The 17552-nt window shown below is 39.2% G+C and overlaps 1 protein-coding gene across 1 annotated transcript in view; it reads right to left on the minus strand.

The window, feature by feature from the left end:
• The window catches only part of grik4 (glutamate receptor, ionotropic, kainate 4), a gene marked incomplete in the record, with an annotated part of 296905 nt that overhangs the window by 108167 nt on the left and 171186 nt on the right, over window positions 1–17552 (minus strand). Inside the window, 1 exon segment of the mRNA XM_032508827.1 lies at window positions 2168–2332. Within this exon segment, the coding sequence (XP_032364718.1) occupies window positions 2168–2332 (165 nt within the window).

Below are 17552 nucleotides of genomic sequence, written 5' to 3' on the forward strand. Positions count from 1 at the left end.
TTTCTTTAAACCAATCACAATCGTCTTGGGCGCTAGACGCAATAACGGTGTCTCTAGAAGAACAGCTTCAGGAAGGAACTTGTTTTGGTGCTCATTCAAAAGTTGTTTTAGTCATGAAACAGAAATCTCATATTGAACAGATAGTCTAGCAAGCTGTTTGCTTCACCCTGTAGAGATCTAAGGAGCAGTTAACCATAGTCCTCATTTATCCATCAGAGTTTAGAATGTCAACACAAAGAAATGTGGAACGTGAGGGACATCCAGTCAAAATGAGGGACATCCGGCGGATCTCCTAGCGGCACCAGAGCAATCCCCTAAAGGAATCTTTGTTGATATAGACTACCTGCCTGTAAAAGATGCAAGCAGTCAAGGGAGTCATCCATTTAGGAGCTGTTTACTACACAGGCAGGAGTTGGTGCTTGAAAGGTGGGGGTGGGACTGTTCTGGGCAGGTAGCAGCCCCTCTGTGATATTTCCATCTAACTGTGGCCACTGATCCGTCCCTAATCCAATTCATTCCTCTAATTACACACACAGACACACACACATACAAAACATTTGCACAATACACACACAATTAATTATGCGCACACACACTCACACACACACACACACACACACACACACACACACACACACACACACACAGAAACACAAACTCCACACACAGGAGAAACCACATTTGGGAAGGGTTTGTAGTAAACCAGGCAGAGAAAGTAATAGAGTTTCTAGTTGTTGTGGTAAGTGAAGCAGTGTTTCCATGGATTAAGCGGCACCACTGAAGCTCTTAGGTTTGTAAAAGTGTGAATGTGTTGTATTGAAAATATAGTCTTCACACTTCTTGTTATAGCTGTTTAGATTGGTTGTTTCTGCAGACCCATACTGTGTTGTATTGATTTGTTATAGTTTTCATTAAAAATTAAAAGATTTAACCAGTAAACACTGATGTGTAAGGCAACAAGTCACTAACCAGTACACTGATGTTCTGAGGAGCTGTGAAATGGAGGCATTGATACAATTTATAAAAAGGTACATTTGCCACATCTGTGTGACAAGTTACTGGAATTTTAAAAGGTCAATAAGCCTTTCTGTTGACGGCCATCTCTGTTTTGACAAACATGAAGACAATTTTACATTACACTCCTTTTTGCAGAAAATGTTGTTTTGATCTGCCCTGCCACAGCAGAGTGAAAGTTGCCAATGTATAAGAGAACAAAATACAAACACACCATTTGATTTTTGCAGCTATCAAAATATGACAGCTCATTTTGCGTTCCTGTACCATGGCAGTCTGTCATTTATTTTCAATCATATCTGCCTCTGTTTGACCAAAATACTGTTAAACCAGACAGACAGAAATAACTTTGTACTTGGGGGAAGAGTGTGAGAGACTGAAAATAAGTGAAAATAAGACAGTAGGATGAATTGAAATGACAGGCTTGCTGATTTTGCAACGAGAGACTCTTTCTCTTTCTTAAAGTATGTTACAGAAAAACTCAGAAGCAGCTTGACTTCTGGATACATGAAGGTTCAGGTGACTTTGATAACTTAAGCAGAAGCATTTAATAGAATCTCGATTGAGGAGAAATTAGGCAAACAGAACAGTTTAACCACGATGTGTTATCATGTAGTGGCGTCTCTGAAGTTCCTCTCTTCTTGTCGGTGTATTTAAACTCATGCTGGGGGAGTTAAGTTTAGCTTAACCTTCGATGTAAGAAGAAAGATATTGCGGCAGCCGTAAAACATGTATTTACCTAAAACCTAGTTGAGTCTATCTCTCTCTGGGAAGTATGGTTAAGTATGTGTGTATGAATGTAAGTATGGGTTAATGTTCAGCATGACCTTGGCAGGATAGGAGCGCTTGAGACTGCACGGTCTAATCATACAGCTGTTATGTCTCCCGTCGTCCATAGAGACAGAGTTGAACTACTTCTCTGCCTGAGACAGGTTATGGCCTACGGTTGTTGTGTTGAACACTGACCTGACTGAATGAGACCTGGTGTACCACTGTCTCAACCTACATAGCATGAGCTCATAAGCTGGCAATTCTACCACAGCACACACACACACACACATATATTGACCAACAGACCCACATTAACAATCACACACATCAACACTTTCTTTTCCTACACCATTTATAGGTATTTCTTCCCTGTGTTACTTACTTGTTTCCCCCATCTCATATTCACTGTCTCTCAGCAGTTCAAAGATGTCCACCTCCAACTTGCCAGTGGTGGAGCGGTTACTGCTCCTGTTGATGCTGTCTTTGGCCAGTGTGATGGCCAAACGCTCTCCTCTGCTGCACTCCATAGGGTCATCAAGGATGGCAGCTGAGAAGAAGGAAGTCAAAAGGAGTGATGGGTTGTGAGAGTGAGTAAAATCCTCAACAAATAAATCATTCACACTGGTAACTGCGTTTATCTTCCTCCACATTCATTAGAACTAGGGTGGCCCATGTGGCCAACGATCATTCAATCTGAAAAAACTGTGAGGACAGTTCTATTTAAAGGCTTTTTTTTCTTTTATATCCACAATAAAATTTTAATCCATGGAAAGCTGTTTCCCAGGTGTATGGATTTATTAGCCTTAATACTTTGGTGACATTTTGTGCACACTGCTCTCCAATAATCTGGAGTGCCTACTACGGCAGGTACTGTTAAGAAATCCATACACTATAGGAGCAGCTTTTACTGTGTGAAATCTACTTTTGTTCTAAAAGGCTGAGTGATATTTAACAAATATCTGATCTGTATGGTGAAAGTTTGAAAGCTTGAAAATCTTAAGAACACTGCAACAATATAAATTCCTAATTTACTGATATTTTAAAGACCCCAGCAAAAATATACAGTCATAACATCCTGTTTACTGCAGCTAAAGCAATCACAAACATCTGTCGGTTGTTTAGCTTTCATAGAGGCAGTGTAAAGACTTGAAACAGCAGCTTTACAGAGATGCTACACCACGTAAGTATCCTATAACATTTTGCCACAGACGCAATAAAGAATAATGAGACAACGTGTTAAACTGAGAAATTATTTACATATACTCTGTATGCATTAATGGATTTGTTGTATAATTATCAGAAAGATTGATGCCTGTCTTGTATTTGGCTTTGCAAAGCCAATTATAAAAGTGACTATATGTAGATAATACATCCTTTTAATTTATTGTTTATGCAGCAAAATAATGTTATTCCATCACAATAAGTATTATAAGTAGTAACTAGTTTATTATAAAACTAGTATTAAAAAGGATTTGAATCGTTCCATAATACACGATAATCACGGGGTGGTATATTTGCATGCATTCTTTGAATAGTAATAATAAAATACATTCAGACAGAGGAGGAGAGAAGTTTTTTATCTTAAAGGTATCCTGTGATATTGAACAGCACAGATGTCAAATGTTCATCATTTCCCTGTTATCAACACAAGAAAGAAACTGAATGACATACAGTACATGTTTTCATATCTAGTCAATAAATGGCCTAACGTTTATATTGGGAGCAGGCGGCAGACCGGAAGATATCGTGGTCAGAATTGTGGAAGTCAGAGCCACAACGGATCAAATTCCTTGTTCAGTCTGTCTACGACGTCCTGCCCAGTCCATCCGACGTCTTCCGCTGGGGCCTGGCAGACTACGGTGCCCACTCTGCCAGAGAGGAGGGTCATTGGAGCACATCCTGCTGTTGCCCAAGAGCAGTGGGTGATGGGCGCTACTGTTGGCGCCACAACCAATTGCTGAGGGTCATTGCAGAGGTCATCTGCATTGGGATTGCGTGCAGTGGACTCCAAAACCACCAAGACAGATCACTGCCTTCATTAAAGCCCGGGAGAAGCCACACAAGCGCCTGAATCAATCTGTGGGGCTGCTCTCAACAGCTCGGGACTGGCAGCTGAAGGTCGACCTAGGGAGACAGCTAAAATTCCCAGAAAACATTGCAGTGACCACGCTCAGGCGAGACATTGTCCTGGTGTCAGAAATAACAAGGCAAAATGCCAAAGCAGGGGGTGGAGGACCTGGTGCAATCCCATTGAGGTCAGGTGCAGAGGATTTGTCGGCCAGTCACTCACTTGGGCCCTCAAGATGCTTGGGGTGAAGGGACTGCACATCAGGAAAGCCATCAAGAACATCACGGACGCCGCCAAAAAGGCGTCAAGATGGCTGTGGATCAAGCGGGGCGATGCGTGGATCATACAAGCTAGTCAGACACCAGCCAGGGCCTGATCAACCCTGGTTGGGTCGCCTGGGCGAGGGTGTATGATGTTGTGAGACCCGAAACACTGAACACACACAATGAACCCAGAATACATCACTGATAATGTGTCTGAGTTGCACCAGAGGTGAATGTTAAGAACTGGTCTAACTTATGGCTCACATGGTCTAACCATAAATTTATCCATTAGGATGGGATGCTTGAAACAAAGATTCTATGCATTAACACTCATTTTGGCTATTAGCAAAAGTATAATTTCCAAGATCACTGAAGAGCCTGGCCATTACTGAAATGTACTAATTTATTTAATCATTGTACATGAACTACTTAATTATGGTTCAGCCCAGCTCCATGAAAAACTAACATTCATACAATCTACAACATATCTCAATAGGTTAAAGCTCCAGAGTAAAAAAGCAAAATTAAATAAACAGCAGATGTCTGGAAGCAGGCTTTGTAATTAAACCTCTGGGGCCTTTCCAATCTTTCAGTCATCTGTTTTCTTTGTAATAATGCTTGTATAACCTCAACCCTGTAATGCAAAAAATATATATTCCTTTTTGGTTTAGGAAAACTTGTTTGCTGTAACTATGTATACTGCAGGGATGTCATATGGATGTATAAATTGTTAGATGACTATAAAGACAAAAAGAAAAAACTAAAATTGAATGTCTCTGAAATGTATAAACTTTATCACACAGAGAACAATATCAAACAAGACGTTTGGCTTATAAAAATTGTTCTCCCAAATCTTGGCAATCAAGGGAAACAAAAATAAACACTTTAACTGACACAAATAAAAAACTATTTTGATGTTTCCCCCCTGAAAAGTCTATACACTTTTATCAGTAAAAGTTAATTGTGCCATTTCCAATGCATTTCCTGTCTACTTCCTGATTGACTACCCAACCTACAAATTCACACACTACATACAAGGCCCCCCTTCTGTATCAGGTAAGGGTTACTACATATATTGGCTGAGCGAGCTACCTTTCTCCTGACATGACTTCATGTCCCTTTCCCTGTTATGTAAGTCACATAAAATGTTTGCAATATAATACTATCCACAATTACTCTGTTGTGTCATTATTTCGGCTTGTTTGTTCTATGTTTAGTACATGTAGCAGCAAAGTAACACATGTTGGGTGCTACAGAATATATTTAATAGTATAGTAATAGTGTATATACTTTTTGTATGTAGAAGACTACAGATCTGACATGATATGAGGATGTACATCAGCAAAGGCGCTGGGCTGCATCCACATAGACATCACTGCGCAGTGCATTTGAAGCCCTCTTTGGAAAGGCCCAGCTGTAGCCTTCATGCTGATGATTCAGAATGACGTTAGCTGGAAGTGATGCAGGGATTCATAATTATGGATTTGTTGTACAAAGACACTGTAGTTCCAGGTTGGATTATAGTGCTTCTGGAAGGCCTACAATCGCACGGAAGACCTCATTTAAATTAACCATCTCTCTGCTTCTGAACAAAAAAGTAAGTCTCTACACTGCATTGATCTGGAGATATTGAATATTGCATAAAACGTGTAGTTTGTTGTCATATACATCATTGTCGGCCTCAGGAGCTTAACGTAATTAAACGGGGTTAGCACAAAGGTCCTCAAGATTACATTAACAGCTAAAGCAGAGGTGGGACATAAAAGTTACGTACTTACAAAAGTGTGAAATTAATAAGGCACAAAAATACAATTAAGTACAACTTGGTAGAAAGGTAAATATACTGCAGACAATTCATTAAAGAGAAAATCAGATTGAGCGTTCGTGACTTCCATCTTAATCATTTCAGACGTGGAGGGCTGCATACAGAGCTGGATTGTGTTTGAAGTGACATTTTCCCTGCTGATCACACAGTTGGATAAACAACAACTAGCTCTAGCTTGTAAAAATGAGACATATCCACTCATCTGTTATCATCATGGGGAGTCACAGCATGCCAATATCTACAACCAATTAAAATGCTTTACAAAGAAGAGTATCAGTGACAGTTCATCCAAGGTTATACCTGTGTCTGTCTGATGAAAGATCTGTGGACAAAGGACATTAATTTTTGTATGAACTTAATGGACACCCTCCTGATCACGTACAGGTTTTATGAGTTTTAGAGTTTTAAATTCAAATATAAAACACAGCTTCATAAATATTCATCGTTGGACTTCTCTCTGAGGATCAACACTTCAAATCCAAAGGAATACCCTGTGATGGTGATTAATGTCTACACAAAAGCAAGTTTAAAATTTATGGTTACAACCTTATTTCTTGTCAAGATCATGATTAAAAATATTAGACCTGTCTGATGTTCAATTTGTCCATTGCAATTTCTTACACCCAAACACAGCAGTGTTACATCTATGGACTAAAACTGCAATAAATAATATCTTTATATTAATAATGGATCAAATGACTACATGTACTGGTGGCAAAAGGGGTCGCTCAAAGGGGTCGCCCACAGAAGATGATTGTGGTCGCCCTCACCTCTATGGAGTGCTTCAGTGTCTTTCAGCTTATTTGGTTCTATGGCCCACAGCTTCACTGTTTTGGTTCACCGTCACTGCTCTTAGCAGCATTGTTTTCAGACGCAGGCAGCTTTTTTTGCAAAAAGTTCTAAAGACTCCACTAAACGCTATAGTACATGATAATATCAGTCTTGTGTTTACAGCTTGTTTCAACTGCCCAGCAGGCCAAAGAAATCAGTGACTGCCATTAAACAAAAACAAGTTATTTCACTTTAATGTTTTTTAACATGTATGTGGGAGGCCAAACTATGAGACAGCAGACTTTACCAACCAATGTTCTGTTGGACAAAATTAAAAAAGGTAACCACCACTTAAGCTCCAGTTGAAGAAGCTTGATTTGTTTTGGCTGTCTGAAGGTAATATGTGGGCGGACTTGGCCCTTTATTCAGGAGGTTTGTGTCTTAGCAAGATATATAGAAAGTACAACTAAGGCAACTAAGACAAATAACATTGTGTCCAATATAAGACACTTTCTTTGTTTTGGAAAAGAATGTTTTGTCATTGCTGTCCAGCGTCTTTAAGGCCGTATGGGCTGGGTACCATGTGGTGCAGGACACGGAAATAAACAAATCAATCAATTATTCACAATTGAGAATGTCTATTATGACACACAAACAGCTCTTTAGTCAGGTGAGTTTGCATTATAATAAATTAATGAGTGGACAAAATAGTCTAATAAAGGTTTTGTGTCTGCTGTTATAAATAGCACAGCGTTTCCTATGACAACCATACAATGTCTTTCTATACTGTAACTTTCAACCTTGTTCCTCCTTTTGTTCTTAAAATGTATTTCATAATTGCTGTGTTAACATGTCATGCTTCTTCTGTGGGTCCCTATGTATTTACTTTTTCATTACATTTAAAATCAATCAATTAGTAGCACAGAGGTATGCTAAGGCGTACAAGGTTGTGGATTGTGGACGACAGGCTGAGTGAAAAGTAGGTATGAAATGACAACTCCTCCGAGGCAACAGCACATAGCACAGGGAATGCTCTTATCAGGCTTTTTAGCATATCTTACAGATGTTATCCTTATGTAAACATGTAAACCCCTGGCTGATTTTAATCATAACACAATTTAACAGAAAGAAAAACAGCGTCAAACCATTTTACACAAACTTGGCTTACATTTTCATTCACAAAAAAACTGTCCTTTATAAAATATTGAGAGCCCTCATGGTTTTGAGCAATTGGAGCAAGCATTTCTTTTGCCTTTGTTAGAAACACAACTATGCACCTGTTCTTGTAGATGCACAAACACTTATACTGTACATATTCAAACACATATACACTGACTTGTCTGTCACTTTGAGTCCTGCATTTAGAGCTGGAAATGATCCATCTGAACATGTGAATTACACCAAAAGGCAACTTTTTTACTTCACTTGCTACAGTTGCCTATCCTTCTCATTGCTTATTCCTTCTGAGTGGATACATCACAAGAGACAGGGAGGTTTGTGAGTTGTGACATTTGGGAGAGAAGTGAAGAATTGCTGCTTATGTAAGTTGTGATGTTAGTTAGAATCAAGGCCTCTGGACCTGAAGCTGTGTCAGGGGTCTTGCTCTGTTACATTAGTAATGGAGCCCTATTGTTGTACACAAGAGAGAGGTCCCAAAAAAACAGGTTTGCATTGCCTCGCTGTAGGAGCGATGCTTTTTGTGACAAAGATGCTAGGAGTGTCCCTGGAAAGTGGCAGCCAAGGGTAAAAAACCCATTATCATTTTGAAGGATCTGCTGGCTTCTCTATTAACTAGATGGCTGCATTTCTCTTTCCATCACACCAACTGCTAAATGCAGATCAAATGAACTAGCGCTTCACCTACTGTACATGGTAATTAATTATAACATGCTCTCCAACTTTGATGGGGGGGAAGCCATTATCTGATTCGGAGAGAGGGGGAAATAGTTCAGAGGAACTTGGTCTTTGATCAAATAAATACGTTAAAATATGCAAAAATGTGAACAAGCATGTGCTAAGACTAGAAAGTACATTTAAAAGCCTCTATCGATAGTCCCATTAAGGACTTAAAGTGCTCATATAATGCTCATTTTCAGGTTCATAATGCACAAACAATATATATAAAAAAGTCCAAAAGCATGATATAAGAACTTTAAATAATTACAATGTTTGATAATTTCCTTTTGAGTGACACTGTATAATTCCTGTTGAGGTATATATATGGTCTGTAATCTAACTGGGATGCAGAGAGCATTGGACAAGGGGTACAAAAATGAATTTGAACCAGGAAGTAATGATTTGAAGACTGATCACCTCAAGTGCTCCTTTTTTTACCAAGCTGCATATCGGGCCTTTGGATTATTAGTTGTAAATGCTCCCTTCCACATATCCTGGTATCGACTTCAACTTTAACAACTTCATTAGAGGTCTGCTTGTTTTGTTGTAGCTGGCTGATTAGTCCACCCTATCATGTGTTCAGGAGGGATCAGATTTGTTTTTCCTGAAAACATGCCAACACACAGATACAGCGCTGTGTACTAATGCAGGTCTGTAAAGGGCTTAAAGCATCCATGAAGAAGCCACATGGGCGAGACCATGCACTTGGATGCCTTTCTAAAAAAATACTAAATAACAAAGCAACTCATGAGCTAATCAAACTCTCATGTGGGGAATTGACTCATAACATTACCCTCCCCATCATTGTTCAACACCTGCCTTTTTTACTTCTGCTTTAATATGCCAGATTGAATTAATTGGTTCATGTGCCAAAAACAAATCTTACGGTTAATACTTGGAAAACCTGTGTCTGATTTAAACTGAATATTTACAGTTCAACCAATGGCTGAAATTCAAATAGAGCCCTCAATTTATAGAGAACAGTAAATGTGAAGATTATGGACGTTGCAATTTGAAAAAGTAGAGGGCTGTCCTCTCTCACCACTTCCATTCATCTGCCTTTTAGTTTAATGGGTTTGTACATGGTGCCCTCTTTTCACTGAGGGAGGCTAAAGCGACTGAGGATGGTGATTAAAATAAAAGTTGTTTTTTTTCTCTTTCAGAGGTGACATGTGGGTATTTTCAAGGTTATGTAACTTTACATTGTCTTCCCTTTAATCAAAGAGGGATATAATGTACATGCGCACCCAACCACAAAACACACATCCTACACGTAGTTAAAAATCCCAGATTCTGAAATCTACTCATCCAAATGCAAACAGCTTGTCCCTTTCATTTCAAAGACATCATTAGAAGGGCTTGTTTCCTATTGCCATTTCCTTTTAAATAGTAAATAAAGTTTGCACATCAGAAACTAATTTTGTATTTTTAACATTCAATAAACAACATGTCTCATTTACTTGATAGTTGCTTTGACGTTAATTAGCAGAGACACTAGACAGCTATCACAGCTTTTTAAGTGTTAGATATTTAACTGTTTATTTTTGAGGGTGTGAATGTGAATGCGTATACCTGTGTTTGCCTAAACGCTCATGCACTTGTGTATGTCAGTGGATGAAAATGCTTTGCGTCATGCTTGTCTAATAGCTGTGTTGTTCACTTGGAGCAGCATGACTGCGAACTATACCACAGCCAATCTGTCTGCCTGTCTGACGGCAGGGAAATGGAATTGCTAGTTCCCCACTTTAATCTATCTCATCCGCAAGCCCTATAGTGTGCAGTACCGAAGGAAGCGGAGGTGCGATCTTACATAATTAGAAAGCCTCGCTCACGGAAGACCTAGAGACAAGAAACTGGTTTCCCAGATGCCACATATTGCAAATTATAACCCACACACACCTATCATAATGTGTGTAAGTGGATTGATGTGTGGCTGAATGTTAACCTGACTCTACTGGCCTGTAAATTATAATAGTCATTATCAAGTGTATTTATTTCAGTTAACGTGTATTTAGTTTGCAGTTTATATATTACGTGTTGTCACTAGGGGTCAACAAGGAAAATAGTTACAACCATAAAGATAGATATAATTCAAAGGGACACAACAATTATGATAATTGCTGTTGAAATCATAATTCTTGTAAATGAAAGGAAGCCTTTAGTAGTGTCTCTCTGGGCCTGCAAATGTAACAGCCATAGACAGAGAAGCACATGAGGGAGCGCTGCCATTGTTTCCCAACTTTGTTGTACAAAGAACCTGCGAGAGCTGATGCCAAAGAGTGAAAGGCAACATGGGATAACAAGATGATGATTAGAAAGCTGTAATCTTACAGTTCTTCTTTATGGTTTCTGACAGTATTTCCTGACAGACCACCCTTTGCCTTATTGGCTGAGAGACAAAGGGCCTCTAAGAATAAAGCTTCTGATGTTGCTCTCACAGAAGCAAGGGCATGTAATTATCACATAATCACACCATTACACCAATATGAGCAACGCGGTAATAATACATTATAGTCAATGGATTTTTAAATACCAATGCACCAATGTCACCCTATGAAATGGATCGATGTGGCTGTAAAATGAACTGTAAAGCAAGGTTCAAATACTTCATCATGGAACATCAATATAACCTATACAAGGACCAGTGGTCAGTCTATTGTATTTTACCATATTCAAAAAAATTAAAGTTATGTTTAGAGAAAATAAAAGATGGTGTCCCAGAATATACTGCACTGTAATTGTGGATGAGAAAGGCAGGGTGACGACAGCTGTCTCAGATAATAATCGCTGGTTGTATGTGTAATAGCCGAGTGTTACCATAACATGTATTCTCTTGTGTGTACTTTACATTTCATCTTGCATGTCTACAAATTCTGTGTTTGTATATCAAGTGTATCTAAGTACAATATATATTTATGATCTGGGTTATGACTGGAGGCTCATTTCACTCGGGGGAATAATGAGCAGGGTCTTATCCAGCATGTCTGTGAGACAGGACTCTTGGGATGGTGGGTGCATTTGTTTTACCGTTTGTGTGTGTGTGTGTGTCTCTCTATTTAATTTCTGTTCCACTTCAGCTTATTACCTGACACAACTGCAATGCCACGCAGATTTAAAACAACAGCTAGCCAAGTGCAAACACACAACTAGCTGATGCAGTACCATAGAGGCTTTAGGAACTACAGAATCTGCTGAGGTTTATGCAAAAACAGTCAGGAATGGCAGCTGTAACCTTTAACAGCCTCTTTTATTGACACTATTCAATCCAATCCAATTAAACCCAAGATCACACAAATAATAACATGTCGGGCAGAAACCTTATATTTCCAAATTATGTCATTTTATTTTATTTTAATGAATTAATGCTATTGGTCACCCTTTATATACATCTGTAGGTTTTACAAAGATTTGAATAGGGACAAAGCAATTTCATCTCCCTGTTGAAGGTAAAAGCTCAATATAATGTTCTCAAATGACCCTTTTTCATTTCCTGAAAAGCAACGTTTTTTGGCATTCAAGGTTTTCCCCCCAACATCGACAATAAGTAAAAACACTCTATATTAGAAAAACAAGTTTCACTTGTGCCTTATTATTTCTTAACTGCAATGACAGCTGCAAAAGCAGTTTGGAGAGCAGTGTTTCTCCACTTAACTTACAAAAAGATGCAAAGATGCCATGTGTGACAGCGCTTGAGCTTGTATAACAGATGAAAGGAAAAAATGAAATATTTGGCAAACATTGTATTTGGCACGAACACATAGAGACTGCAGATGGTCGATATGCTGCAGATGTTGACATGAAGTACTAAAGATCCAATGGAAGGACACCACAAGATTTCCCTCCTGTTATTGTTAAAACATTAGCACCAGTGGAGTGTTGGCAGTAGCTGCAGAATGACATCAGATAAATTGAAAGCACAGAAGTTGTTTACAAAAGGGTTGCTCCAATGTCAGTATGATTACAGGACATCCACAAAGCATAAAATGGAGTCAGTGGAGAACCTGTCACTGGAGCACTCAGATTGATGAAAATGGACATGGCTAGCTGGGTAAGGGAGTGGCGGATGCCAAATGAGACAAATGATGATGGATAAAAATAAAAACCAGCAATGTGAATGACTGGCTTGGCAATACCATTTTGGGCCAAAAGTTCATCCTCATATGTGAATATTGTGCAGTTTTATTATTTATTATTTATCCACTGGCAGACTGATGCTGCTATTTGTTTGATTCCACTCCCACTGGATTGGAAAAGTCTAAAAGCAATTTATCAGTACAAAGTAGCCTGTCTACTTCTGTTTCTCTGAATAAGCTGAGCGAATGCTCCAAATCCTGATGTCTTCATGCCAACTAATGACCATGCTTTAGTAGTATTTGGCAAATATTTTTAACTTTTGAAAGAATGGGTTTTTTCTCACAGTGCTGTGATAGAGAATGAGCAACGGTTGTCATGGAAAGACAGCAGGCAGTATGATTCATTGTGCCCAGGCCACACTGGCGTGAGCTTGTCTCCTGAGACACAGGCACACTGGGTGTCTATTCCTCACACTGTGAATCTGAAGTTCTTGAGCTGAAGCTTGCTTTGCAGCCAGGGGTACCTGCTGCCTCACATCCATACTGTTGGCATATGCAGAAGTGTTTCAAGAATGGCAGAGTGGAGGCAATTTGTAACTTTCACACATCCTTTTGTGTTAATTGAAAACAAAGGCCAGCGCTCTTCATCTTTCATATCATTCAACAGAAATTATATAAGCATTTTGGCATTATTAAATTAGTCAAAATGAGACTTTCTGCTGGGCCCACACAGCACTCAACATACTAGATGCCATTGGACAGTGCACAAATTTACGCTAGCGGCTTACATATAGCAAGGGGCTGAGTTGGTGGGGGAGTGTGTATGAGACAATGAAATACAAGGCTGATTTAAGTAATTAACCCATGTGTGTGACAACTTTTCAGATGCCAGAACACTGCACTTCATAATGATACAGAAAATGTTATAACTCTGGAAAAATCAATTTATTCTTTACTGCAACAATATTCTAGGTAAGAAGAATTACACCATTCCATTTAAAAATGTAGCTAATCTAGCATGAACGCTTGTACATATTTGTTGGGCCAATGCAGCTCCTTGCCAGATGACATAGCATTGTGTTAAAACAAAAGCCAGGCGTTCCTTTGCTGGTGACCCTGCAACCCCGCTCTGCCAACGCATTGGTTTCATGAAATCAATGAGGGGGGTGTTTATTTTTACGCTTTGCTTATGTCGGTCTGAACATGATTTTATAGTTTAATATGCACTGTTGGTTCCCTTAAAAGTGCAATGAAATCCCTGAAAACATATTCATCCACATGCTTTATGACAATTAGTGTCTATTATAATGGGTTTGACACTCACAGCAGAGCTTTAATTGACAAAATGACGGCCAATCACTCATTCCAGATGACGTGAGTGGATTGTGAACATTAACAGTAACATCTGCCAAGGGTTGGCTGAAAGTCACGTTGTGATAGTAAATTTAAGAGCTTGCCATCTAGATTGGGTCAGTCCTGAAAACACTAATAAAAAAAACAAGCATACAGTAGTTAACCTTTGCTTTTAAAAATGGAAGTGGTAGCAGTGAAAGAAAGCCATGAGGAAAAAGGAAAAAATCCAAGAAAATCCATTCCTTCATGGAAGGACGACTCCCCCTGGGTCAAACATGACGACAGAAATAGAAACATGGATTGCATGGTGTGTTGTCAGCTCATGTCAAAGCTAGACATGATGAAGGAGATCATTCTTTAAAGGCTGTAAAGTTTCACAAGAGCCATAACAACGGTCAGTAACAGAGACGGACAGCAATGACAAATCCCATCTCCACCACTTTAGGAATTATTGTACAGTGTGGACACGTTAAATATAGGGGTGGAAATCACCAGAAGCCTCCCAATACTGTACAATCATCATCACGATACTTATGCCACAATATATTATTACGATTTTAAACATATCACAATATTCTGTGATTTATTGTAATTTATAATTTTTTTACCATCTTCAAATTTTTTCCAATTTCAAATGATGTCCCCAAAAGGAAACTTTGTCAACATCTGTTTTATCTAAAAAGATACATTTCTCTGTTTGTTAATATCCCTTCAATTTTATTGCTGCAAAATGGGATTGTCAGACAAACTGGCCAACACATATTATAAACATATATCGATAGTTGGCACCTGTGTATCGATACAGTATTGCCACTGAAAATATTGCGATACTATGCTGTACTGATTTTCTTTCCCCACCCCTAGTTAAATAAAGTAGTAAATTTGACAATAAGGAAAAAATGAATGCATTTTTGTTTTCTTCTTATTACATGCTATTAAAATGATAACATTAAATTAAATGAATTATTAAATTTTGATTGAACCAATTAAAATGTCTAGGGGGGGTAGTTTTATGAGCCACAGATTAATTAGATCCACACAAAAAGAACTGTTAACACGCAACCTTGACAGTGCTGGTTACTTTTGATAAACGGAAGGAAGCAAAGGTGCAAAAGGATATATAGTGTATACTGAGCTAATTTAAAAACGCAACACTTGTTTTTGCCCCCATTTTTCCGAGATAATCCATCCACCTGGCATATCAAGATACTGATTAGACGGCATGATTATTGCACAGGTGTGCCTTAGGCTCCAAAGTGCCAGATGCCATCGAATGTGAGCACTTGCCCATTCAGGTTGTACGACGACGAACTACAGTCAGGTCGAGAGAGAGAGAGAGAGAGAGAGAGAGAGAGAGAGAGAGAGAGAGTCAATACAGTAAAACTGCACATTTTAGAGTGGACTTTTATTGTGGCCAGCCTAAGGCCCACCTGTGCAATAATCATGCTGTCCAATCAGCATCTAGATCTGCCACACCTGTGAGGTGGATTTATTATCTTGGCAAAGGAGAAGTGCTAACTAACACAGATTTAGACAGATTTGTAAACAATATTTGAGGGAAATAAGCCTTTTGTGTACATAGAAAAAGTCGTACATGTTTGAGTTCAGCTCATAAAAAATGGGGGCAAAGAAAATAGTGTTGCGTTTATAATTTTGTTCAGTGTATCTGTTAATATACACTGGCTTGTGTTAATAAGCCTTTGGATAGTTTGTTTTTCTAGAGTTCATCAGTATGACTTTCACTGTTCCAGCTCTTATTATACAGCAGAATAGCTATGTATCTGTGTGGTTCTCTGATGGGGGCAGAAAAAAAGCTTTAACACCATCACTTGAGAGAAAATGGCAGCACATGGTGCACAGCCTGTGGTTTAACTTCCCGGAAATTCTCAGGACAACTTCAATAAATTAACGCTCTTTCACCGTCTCTCATACACACATGCTCATACATCCTTTAAACCACCCCCACCTCCTCAGTCTGGGTGCCAGAGGAGGAATTAAAGTCAATGTAATAGCCCCTTCTGAGTAAAATAAAACGGATGGGAGAAGGAAAGCTGGAAATTAATGCCAAAAGCGAACTTTCACTTATAATTCAAATGTGTGAAAATGACTGATAGTTTGGACTTAGAGAGTCAGAGTGACAGACACAGGAGTAGAAAAGATATGTAAAGAGATATTTACGGACTGAAAGAAACAGAACTAGAGAGAGAAAGTGAAAGGAAGAGATGGTGACAGATGGACAATCCTGGGCAACCTGTTGCAAAAAGACAGAAAAAAAGTGATATGGATGACATACTGTTGGAAGGTGATGTCTATGGCACAAGAGTAATGTCAACGGTGATAATTATAATGAGGAAAAGGATGGTTATTATGATGAAAACAGCGACAGTGTGGCAGTTTTCAGTTTGACTTCTGGACCTAAGGGATGGTAGACATGCAGGCAGGCGGGCTGGCAGGCAAGCAGACAGTGAGTCCTGGGGGAATTCCAGATCTCAGTGGGTGTCATTACCTGTCAGTCAGCATATCTCCCTCAACAGGCCTGGCCTACAGATAGAGCCACTGGCATGTAATTGTGCAGAAGGTCAAGGGAGACCAGTGGACAGTTTGATGAGAGGAAGGTTAAGCGGGAGAAAAGAGAGAGCAGAACAATGTGGATGACAGAAAGAAAGACTTTTTTTAAAGACATCAGCTTGTGAAAAGGAAAGGAAGTAAATGCTTGTTACCTCCTGGGAAAGTCCTGATAGAGACCAAATATACAGTCATAGCCTGAAAATGGTATCCTATAGTGTACTACAGTAGCATTTAATACCTGACGTAACCTCCGAAACAACAAAAAACAGCCAGCCAAAAACTGCCATGTGCAGACTGAGAAGAGCCTCTGGCATTTTGACATGGTTATTTAACCTGCAGTAAAACTGACCTTTATTATTCAAGAGGATGCCTTACAGTGGATGACATCTAATGGATAGAGCTCAAACAAACCACATTCATGCAAAGGTCAATGCAGATGCCTGTCCTGTGCGGTGTCAATGCATTACCTAGTGAGCTTGAGGACACTAAATGGACAATCATGAAACAGGTGGCCAAAAGTTTAAATTGCTTACCATTATGTAAAACAGCTGTTCACCCTATTCATGAAGGCAAACAGCTGTTCACATTGAACAATGTGATGGCAGACTTTTCACTGTTGAAAGAAAGTGAGTGAAAGACAATCATCTGTGATATATTACGATACAGTCTATGCTTTGCCCATCCTCTGTCCATCTGTTTTGTAAATGATGACATTTTAAACACCATGGATGGATGAATCTTCCTGTATCACTGATTGGCTTGATCAGTAAACTAATTAGAAAACCACATGGTGCTATAGTCATATGGAGGACACCACAATGTGGCCATATAGTTGAGTTGCACTGCAATCATATCTTCATGCTCAGCTAGTTTGACAGAGCTCAGAAGATGTTTTGACAGATAGAAGTGCCCCCACTGGCAGACAGATCCACAAGCAAAGGATACCACTG

Source organism: Etheostoma spectabile, chromosome 3 (assembly GCF_008692095.1).
Source record: "Etheostoma spectabile isolate EspeVRDwgs_2016 chromosome 3, UIUC_Espe_1.0, whole genome shotgun sequence".
In the NCBI taxonomy this organism is placed as follows: Eukaryota; Metazoa; Chordata; class Actinopteri; order Perciformes; family Percidae; genus Etheostoma; species Etheostoma spectabile.